Source organism: Bombina bombina, chromosome 4 (assembly GCF_027579735.1).
Source record: "Bombina bombina isolate aBomBom1 chromosome 4, aBomBom1.pri, whole genome shotgun sequence".
NCBI classification, from domain to species: Eukaryota; Metazoa; Chordata; class Amphibia; order Anura; family Bombinatoridae; genus Bombina; species Bombina bombina.
Window position 1 is genome coordinate 1,210,690,366 of NC_069502.1, and position 10,999 is coordinate 1,210,701,364.

Genomic DNA, 10,999 nt, shown 5'->3' on the forward strand with positions numbered 1-10,999 from the left:
GAGTGTCAGCAACAATTACCAGCCAATGAGTGTCAGCAACAATTACCAGCCAATGAGTGTCAGCAGCAATTACCTACCAGCCAATGAGCGTTGGCAGCAATTACTTACCAGCCAATGAGCGTTGGCAGCAATTACTTACCAGCCAATGAGTGTCAGCAACAATTACTTACCAGCCAATGAGCATTGGCAGAAATTACCTACCAGCCAATGAGCGTTGGCAGCAATTACCAGCCAATGAGCGTTGGCAGCAATTACCAGCCAATGAGCGTTGGCAGCAATTACCAGCCAATGAGCGTTGACAGCAATTACTTACCAGCCAATGAGCGTTGGCAGCAATTACTTACCAGCCAATGAGTGTAAGCAGCAATTACCTACCAGCCAATGAGCGATGGCAGCAATTACCAGACAATGAGCGTATTCAGCAATTACTAGCCAATGAGCGTTGACAGCAATTACTTACCAGCCAATGAGCGTTGGCAGCAATTACTTACCAGCCAATGAGTGTAAGCAGCAATTACCTACCAGCCAATGAGCGATGGCAGCAATTACCAGACAATGAGCGTATTCAGCAATTACCAGCCAATGAGCGTTGGCAGCAATTACCAGCCAATGAGCTTTAGCAGCAATTACCAGACAATGAGCGTTAGCAGCAATTACCTGTTAGCCAATAATAATTAGCAGAAATTACATATCAAGCACTAGTAGTAACTACATAACTGATACTACTGTGACTTCATTCTTACAGAGGATATATTGTTGAGTGCAATACTACAACACTAATGGCTAAAGCTTGTATGGTGTAAGCAAGAAGCATGAAGTATCATGAGCTAATATAGTAAACAGTCTTACACTGATCCGTCGTATCACTGATAAACCCCTCAATTATCCAGGTGTTTTTCAGTTTGTTTATTTAGTAGGGTGGGGAAACAGCAAGAGGGTTAAGTTTAATGTAACCATTTTTAGTAGTTTTAACCAGAAGACTTTTGTTCTTTACCAGTAATAATCCTAGTAACAACAATACTAATGTTTTTATCCCTGCGGGACCTGATATGTTCTCTCCTTAGGGGTCAGGTTCCAGCCTGTCTGCGGCAGAGTGGGCTCTCGCTGTGTGCTCAGCGACAGGAGGTAATGCTGGGGGATCACATATTGTGGCTAAAGGCACCGGGACCAGCAAATACCTGGAGGAAGTCATAAAAACGTCTGTGAATTTTGCACGGGCTAAGGAATGAGACTACAGGCTGCAGATACATCCCAAGTAATCATACAGACTCAAGGCTGAGAGCAGCTACATTGTGATACTTTGTGTTATATTCTGGGCAACTCAGCTGCTTAGAGACAAAACTGAAGCCGGGGGATCCCTTTGATAATGCTGCTGGATCAGTGCATTAATTGTATTGTTATTTCCATATCCTTTTATATGAAACAATGAAGTGCATTATGAATGCGCCCCTCAGCCTAAGGACATCACACGCTGGGGTGCACATTTTATGGATATGATCATGTTGGTCTATCCCTTACATTGTGTGCTATGTGGTTGGGAACAATTCTCAGAGACATTGAGTTATACAGTGACATTGCCCTAATCAACGTTGTCCTCTGAACATTCGGCATAATATAATAAAGTGCACCCAGACAAGCAGAGGTTTTCGCAGAACGCTTTTCGGTACACACACGCGTTTCAAACTGAATGAGTTTAGGCTTCCAAAACCTGCAGGAGGGCTAGAGACTATTGGAAATGAAGCAAATGGTATCTCCTGTGATGCTACTGACTGCCACCTGATGCCTTTGTTATTGTCATGGAAATAGGGTGAGAATACTAAGCAGCTGACATTATTTATAAGTGTACTGAATACATAAACCTAATAACGTGTGCTTAGCTGCTGATGTTGTAATTGGCTCTGTGACGCTACAATAAATATGGCGTGATAGTTATCAAATGTCTGAGCGGGGACGCATGGTACTATATATGTAACAAACTAAAGAGTTATTGTCCAGATGTGTGTCTCTAGTTTGTCCACTGCCGGTCACAAAGATCCACTATGAATTAAACAGTTAAAGGCTGAGCTATTACCTATACTACCGCCATTTAGCACTCAGTATATAGTTTTTATAGTACACACAAATCATATAATGCTTTTCAGCAGATTATGCACCTACAGAATATGCCACTAGATTACAGATATACCCAAAAATTGCAAAACCACCCAGAACGCAAACAGTAATTTATGGTTAAACGCTATAAATTTACCTTTACAAAACTTAGTGGGTGTAAAATATCCAACCCTATAGTGGCTTAGATTTGCATCTGCTAAACAAGCTGTTTGGTGATAAAAGTTCTATTCCATTAGTCACTTCACACAAAATGATATAAAAGGGTTAACTGCAGTGTCATCAGCTGAGGTCGTTAGGAGATTAGCAAACTGCAATCAATCACACAGGATAGGCAACATTCATGATCATTCTGTAAATGCATGATGTTCATTTCTGTAAACTGCTTGTATTTTTTGCTTTTGTGTTGATTTGTAAAACAAATTGTGACAATGAGGCCTATTTATCAAGCTGTCAACTTTCTTGCATTCGCCGGCACCAATACTCTCGCCTAACATCGCGGCTGCGGACCTGAATACACTCTCCTTATTTATCAAAAAAGCTGTCAAAAAGCCGCGCACCAAGTACGGGGCGATGAGTAGCGGACTGTTGTTAACTAACAGTTATCAATCTCGCTGCTATTCAGCTTTTTCCCAACTTTTTTTATACCCTGTCACTAAACACCACCACTATACTAAAATGTTTAACCCCTATCCCCGCTCCCGGACCCCGCCGCAACTAAATAAAGTTATTAACCCCTATCCCGCTGCTCCCAGACCCCACCACAACTAAATAAAGTTATTAACTCCTATCCCGCCGCTCTCAGATCCCGCACCGCAACTTTAATAAAGCTATTAACCCCTATCCCGCTGCTCCTGGAACGCGCCGCAACTAAATAAAGTTATAAACCCCTATCCCGCCGCTCCCGGGCCCACCGCAACTCTAATAAAGTTATTAACCCCAATCCCGCTGATCCCCCGATCCCACCGCAACTAAATAAAGTTATTAACCCCTAAACCGCTGCTCCCGGAGTCCTCCGCAACTAAATAAATGTATTAACCCCTAAACCCCTGGCCTCCCACATCAGTACCACTTACTAAACCCCCACATCGCCATAAAGTAAATTAAGCTATTAACCCCTAAACCTAACAACCCGCTAACTTTACATTAAATATTAACTCATCCCTATGTTATAATAAATGTAAACTTACCTTTAGAATTACATTAAACTATATTAAACTATTAATTAACCTACCCTATTATCCTACAATTACATTAAACTATATTTAACTAGTAATTAATCTACACTAACTATTATACTAAAATTACATTAAACTATATTACATATTTACACACCTAACCCTACTCAAATTATTTAAATCTACAATAAAGAATTACTAAGTTACAAAAAACTAACAACTAAGTTACAAAAAATAAAAAACACTAAGTTACAAAAAATAAAAAACACAAAATAAAAAATAAATTATCAAATATTTAAACTAATTACACCTAATCTAAGAGCCCTATGAAAATGAACCCCCCCCCCAAAAACATCTAAAAAAAACCTAAGCTCCCCATTGCCCTGAAAAGGGCATTTGGATGGGCATTGCCCTTAAAAGGGCAGTTAGCTCTTTTTCGGTGCCCAAACCCCTAATCTAAAATTAAAACCCACCCAATAAACCCTTAAAAAAACCTAACATCCCCGAAGATCCACTTACAGTTTTTGAAGACCGGACATCCATCCTCAACGAAGCGGTAGAAGTCCTCAGCGAATCCGGCAGAAGTCTTCATCCAAGCAGGCCGAAGTCTTCATCCAGACAGCATCTTCTATCTTCATCCATCCGGCGCGGAGCGGCTCCATCTTCAAGATATCTGGCGCAGAGCATCCTCTTCTTCCGACGTCTTCTTTACAATGAGGTTTCCCTTTAAATTACGTCATCCAAGATTGCGTCCCTTGAATTCCGATTGGCTGATAGAATTCTATCAGCCAATAGGAATTAAGGTTGAAAAAATCCTATTGGCTGATTGGAATAGCCAATAGAATGCGAGCTCAATTGTCTGATTGGATCAGCCAATAGGATGAAAGCTCAATCCTATTGGCTGATTGCAACAGCCAATAGGATTTTTTCAACCTTAATTCCAATTGACTGATAGAATTCTATCAGCCAATCGGAATTCAAGGGATGCCATCTTGGATGACGTCATTTAAAGGCAAACCTCATTGTAAAGAAGACGTCGGAAGAAGAGGATGCTCCGCGCCGGATGTCTTGAAGATGGAGCCGCTCCGCGCCGGATGGATGAAGATAGAAGATGCCGTCTGGATGAAGACTTCTGCCCGGTTGGATGAAGACTTCTGCCGGCTTCGCTGAGGACTTCTGCCGCTTTGTTGAGGATGGATGTCCGGTCTTCAAAAACTGTAAGTGGATCTTCGGGGGTTAGTGTTAGTTTTTTTTTTTAAGGGTTTATTGGGTGAGTTTTAATTTTAGATTAGGGGTTTGGGCACCGAAAAAGAGCTTACTGCCCTTTAAAGGACAATGCCCATCCAAATGCCCTTTTCAGGGCAATGGGGAGCTTAAGTTTTTATTTGGGGGGTTTGGTTGTGTGGGTGGTGGGTTTTACTGTTGCGGGGGTGTTTGTATTTTTTTTTTATAGGTAAAAGAGCTGATTTCTTTGGGGCAATGCCCCGCAAAAGGCCCTTTTAAGGGCCATTGGTAGTTTATTGTAGGCTAGGTTTTTTTTTCTTCCATAGGGCTCTTAGGTGTAATTAGTTTAAATATTTGATAATTTCTTTTTTATTTTGTGTAACTTAGTGTTTATTTTTTTTGTAACTTTGTTGTTAGTCTTTTGTAACTTAGTAATTCTTTATTGTAGATTCAAATAATTTGAGTAGGGTTAGGTGTTTAAATATGTAATATAGTTTAATGTAATTTTATTATAATAGTTAGTGTAGATTAATTATTAGTTTAATATAGTTTAATGTAATTTTAGTATAATAGTTAGGGTAGGTTAATTATTAGTTTAATATAGTTTATTTTAATTCTATAGGTAAGTTTACATTTATTATAAGATAGGGATGAGTTAATATTTAATATAAAGTTACCGGGTTGTTAGGTTTAGGGGTTAATAGCTTAATTTAGTTTATGGTGATGTGGGGGGCTGGCGGTTTAGGGGTTAATACATTTATTTTGTTGCGATGGGTCTCGGTAGCGGCAGGATAGGGGTTAATACATTTATTTAGTTGCGGTGGGCTTCGGGAGCGGCAGGATAGGAGTTAATACATTTATTTAGTTGCGGTGGTGTCCGGGAGCGACAGGATAGGGGTTAATAACATTATGTAGGTTGCGGTGATGTCGGGGCGGCAGATTAGGGGTGTTTAGACTCGGGGCTTATGTTAGGGTGTTAGGTGTAAATATAAGTTTTATTCTACTATAGAAATCAATGGGGTATCGGACAGCAGCGAACATAAGCTTTCACTGCTTTTAGACTCCCATTGATTCCTATGGCATCCGCGGCCTCCAGGGCGGCGGATTGAAAAGCAGGTACGCTGGGCCGGAATAGTGGCGAGCGTGCCTGTTAGCAGTTTGATAACTTGCAAAAGTAGTCAAATAGTGCCGAATTTGTATTCAGAACATCTGTAATGACGTAAGCATCGATCCTGTGTCGGATTGAGACTGGGAGATCGTATGTTACGTCACAAATTTCAACTTTTACCAGTCTGTAGGCTTTGATAAATAAGGCGCATCAGGCTCTCCACAATTACGCTGCGGAATTCCAGCGTATTTGCGGTTGACGGCTTGATAAATAGGCCTCAATGCTTGCTTTGCATAGGTTTACATCAGCACTTTTTTCTAGGCCTGTTTTGGTGATCTCTGGCTTGTGGAGTTGCACATTAGTTATTGGCTTATTTGCGGAGTGTAGTTTATCATGTACCAAGTGGAGTCTGGAGAACATCAGACTCTGATAGGGTCTAGTGATTTCAGACCTCAGACATTATTTTCCTGGTGCTGGGCATGTACGCATGTATGTGAGGGTCATCTTACCTACACTTCACTATTGGGACTAACAGGAAGGATTGTCAGTAAAGCTCATGAGTGTACACAATCAGCCACCCGAGACCTGAAGTTTTCCCCACACATATGCTCTACACAATGTTAGTCGCTTTTAAAAAAAATACCTTTAGGGGACTAAATATTTCCATTCTAAGAATAGAAGACTATGAACAGATGGCTAAAAAAAATCCCAGGAGAGTGATCCCCTTAAAGTGAGTGTTTATTCATAGAGTTTTGTGTGATATCACTAACTCCTGTGAATATATAGTTATATATTTTATTACAACCCTGAGCCCACTTGAAGGGACACAAAACCCCAAACACATAAGTAAAAAAAGTTCCTTGGTCTGTGTTACATTAGAAAATCTAGTTTATTTGGAACAGTAACATGCAGCACTGTGTAATGGTATAGTAGTCTACTATCAGCTCACTGGAGCCAGCATCCTCTCTGGGGACATTCTGGCTAAAGATGGCAGTTCACACGACGTAGACACCTTCCCATCTTCTGCTGGTGGAGTTTTGGACCATCTGTCTTGGGTACTGTCCTGCGGAGAGAATTTATTACAGTGCATTATCTCTATAAACTTAATGAGAGAATGGGATATTTTATTTTGTGCTTAAATTACAATAGTCACATGCACATCAGTCTGCACACAATTTACCTTTATCAAGACGCCTTGGCTTATGCTGAAGCTGAACGTTAATGTGGATGAAAGCTTTTTCACAGAGGGTTGGACAGGAGGTAGGTGAAACGTCTTTTGTGGAGTCTTTTCTGCTTCAAACAAGTCCAGTCTCTTCTGCAACATCTGCTGCACTCTAAGAACTAACAAAATACACAAAGCTATAAAAAAACATTCTGCTGAAACTGGAACAATCTAATCACTGTATACTAATGTATACTACCTAATGAAGTAACATACATTATTTAAAGGCATGAGAAGAATAAGTGAATACACAGAGCAAGAAGATGTGACTGAAAGAAAAAGAGCCATGGTGTATTATACGTGACTAGCTAAAAAAAGGGACAAGATCCTATGTGACACACTACTGTATAGCAATATGTCACCATATTTAAACCTCACTGCTGTGTCAGAACCCCTCATTGCAATTAGTCATGTTCATAACGTCCCCCACCTCAGTACATTTAGATCCTGATACCCTCATTGCAATTAGTCATGTTCATAACCTCCCCCACCTCAGTACGTTTAGATCCTGATACCCTCATTGCAATTAGTCATGTTCATAACCTCCCCCACCTCAGTACATTTAGATCCTGATACCCTCATTGCTATTAGTCATGTTCACAACCTCCCCCACCTCAGTATGTTTAGATCCTGATACCCTCATTGTATTTAGTCATGTTCATAACCTCCCCCACCTCAGTACGTTTAGATCCTGATACCCTCATTGTATTTAGTCATGTTCATAACCTCCCCCACCTCAGTACGTTTAAATCCTGATACCCTCATTGCAATTAGTCATGTTCACATCCTCCCCAACTCAGTACGTGTAGATCCTGATACCCTCATTGCAGTTAGTCATGTTCATAACCTCTCCCACCTCAGTACATTTAGATCCTGATACCCTCATTGCAATTAGTCATGTTCACAACCTCCCCACCTCAGTACGTGTAGATCCTGATACCCTCATTGCAATTAGTCATGTTCATAACCTCCCCCACCTCAGTACGTTTAGGTCCTGATACCCTCATTGCAATTAGTCATGTTCATAACCTCTCCCACCTCAGTACATTTAGATCCTTATACCCTCATTGCAATTAGTCATGTTCACAACCTCCCCCACCTCAGTACGTTTAGATCCTGATACCCTCATTGTATTTAGTCATGTTCATAACCTCCCCCACCTCAGTACGTTTAGATCCTGATACCCTCATTGCAATTAGTCATGTTCACAACCTCCCCCACCTCAGTACGTTTAGATTCTGATACCCTCATTGCAATTAGTCATGTTCACAACCTCCCCCACCTCAGTACGTTTAGATCCTGATACCCTCATTGCAATTAGTCATGTTCACAACCTCACCCACCTCAGTACGTTTAGATCCTGATACCCTCATTGCAATTAGTCATGTTCATAACTTCCCCAACCTCAGTATGTTTAGATCCTGATACCCTCATTGCTATTAGTCATGTTCATAACCTCCCCCACCTCAGTACGTTTAGATCCTGATACCCTCATTGCAATTAGTCATGTTCACAACCTCCCCCACCTCAGAACGTTTAGATCCTGATACCCTCATTGTATTTATTCATGTTCATAACCTCCCCCACCTCAATACGTTTAGATCCTGATACCCTCATTGCAATTAGTCATGTTCACAACCTCACCCACCTCAGTACGTTTAGATCCTGATACCCTCATTGCAATTAGTCATGTTCATAACTTCCCCAACCTCAGTATGTTTAGATCCTGATACCCTCATTGCTATTAGTCATGTTCACAACCTCCCCCACCTCAGTATGTTTAGATCCTGATACCCTCATTGCAATTAGTCATGTTCACAACCTCCCCCATCTCAGTACGTTTAGATCCTGATACCCTCATTGCAATTAGTCATGTTCACAACCTCCCCCACCTCAGTACGTTTAGATCCTGATACCCTCATTGCAATTAGTCATGTTCACAACCTCCCCCACCTCAGTACGTTTAGATCCTAATACCCTCATTGCAATTAGTCAGGTTCACAGCCTCCCCCACCTCAGTACATTTAGATCCTGATACCCTCATTGCAATTAGTCATGTTCATAACCTCCCCCACCTCAGTATGTTTAGATCCTGATACCCTCATTGCAATTAGTCATGTTCACAACCTCCCCCACCTCAGTACGTTTAGATCCTGATACCTTCATTGCAATTAGTCAGGTTAACAACCTCCCCCACCTCAGTACGTTTAGATCCTGATACCCTCATTGCAATAAGTCAGGTTCACAACCTCCCCCACCTCAGTACGTTTAGATCCTTATACCCTCATTGCAATTGGTCATGTTCACAACCTCCCCCACCGCAGTATATTTAGATCCTGATACCCTCATTGCAATTGGTCAGGTTCACAACCTCCCCCACCTCAGTACATTTAGATCCTGATACCCTCATTGCAATTAGTCATGTTCATATCCTCCCCACTTCAGTATGTTTAGATCCTGATACCCTCATTGCAATTAGTCATGTTCACAACCTCCCCCACCTCAGTACATTTAGATTCTGATACCCTCATTGCAATTAGTCATGTTCATAACCTCCCCCACCTCAGTATGTTTAGATCCTGATACCCTCATTGCAATTAGTCATTGTCACAACCTCCCCCACCTCAGTACGTTTAGATCCTGATACCCTCATTGCAATTAGTCATGTTCACAACCTCCCCCACCTCAGTACATTTAGATTCTGATACCCTCATTGCAATTTGTCATGTTCATAACCTCCCCACCTCAGTATGTTTAGATCCTGATACCCTCATTGCAATTAGTCATGTTCATAACCTCCTCACCTCAGTACGTTTAGATCCTGATACCCTCATTGCAATTAGTCATGTTCATAACCTGCCCCACCTCAGTACGTTTAGATCCTGATACCCTCATTGCAATTAGTCATGTTCATAACCTCCCCCACCTCAGTACGTTTAGATCCTGATACCCTCATTGCAATTAGTCATGTTCATAACCTCCCCCACCTCAGTACATTTAGATCCTGATACCCTCATTGCAATTAGTCATGTTCACAACCTCCCCCACCTCAGTACGTTTAGATCCTGATACCCTCATTGCAATTGGTCAGGTTCACAACCTCCCCCACCTCAGTACATTTAGATCCTGATACCCTCATTGCAATTAGTCATGTTCATATCCTCCCCACTTCAGTATGTTTAGATCCTGATACCCTCATTGCAATTAGTCATGTTCACAACCTCCCCCACCTCAGTACATTTAGATTCTGATACCCTCATTGCAATTAGTCATGTTCATAACCTCCCCCACCTCAGTATGTTTAGATCCTGATACCCTCATTGCAATTAGTCATTGTCACAACCTCCCCCACCTCAGTACGTTTAGATCCTGATACCCTCATTGCAATTAGTCATGTTCACAACCTCCCCCACCTCAGTACATTTAGATTCTGATACCCTCATTGCAATTTGTCATGTTCATAACCTCCCCACCTCAGTATGTTTAGATCCTGATACCCTCATTGCAATTAGTCATGTTCATAACCTCCCCACCTCAGTATGTTTAGATCCTGATACCCTCATTGCAATTAGTCATGTTCATAACCTCCTCACCTCAGTACGTTTAGATCCTGATACCCTCATTGCAATTAGTCATGTTCATAACCTGCCCCACCTCAGTACGTTTAGATCCTGATACCCTCATTGCAATTAGTCATGTTCATAACCTCCCCCACCTCAGTACATTTAGATCCTGATACCCTCATTGCAATTAGTCATGTTCACAACCTCCCCCACCTCAGTACGTTTAGATCCTGATACCCTCATTGCAATTAGTCATGTTCATAACCTCCCCCACCTCAGTATGTTTAGATTCTGATACCCTCATTGCAATTAGTCATGTTCATAATCTCCCCCACCTCAGTACGTTTAGATCCTGGTACCCTCATTGCAATTAGTCATGTTCATAACCTCCCCCACCCCAGTACGTTTAGATCCTGGTACCCTCATTGTATTTAGTCATGTTCATAACCTCCCCCACCTCAGTACATTTAGATCCTGATACCCTCATTGCAATTGGTCATGTTCACAACCTTCCCCACCTCAGTACATTTAGATCCTGATACCCTCATTGTATTTAGTCATGTTCATAACCTCCCCCACCCCAGTACGTTTAGAT

The 10,999-nt window shown here is 41.5% G+C and overlaps 1 protein-coding gene across 1 annotated transcript in view; it reads left to right on the plus strand.

Moving 5' to 3' along the window:
* The window catches only part of AARS2 (alanyl-tRNA synthetase 2, mitochondrial), a 180,252-nt gene extending 178,258 nt beyond the window's left edge, over positions 1-1,994 (plus strand). Inside the window, exon 22 of the mRNA XM_053712708.1 lies at positions 1,065-1,994. Coding sequence (XP_053568683.1) covers positions 1,065-1,229 — 165 coding nt within the window. The 3' untranslated portion in view covers positions 1,230-1,994. The remainder of the gene's footprint in view (positions 1-1,064) is intronic.
* The last annotated feature ends 9,005 nt before the right edge of the window (positions 1,995-10,999 follow it).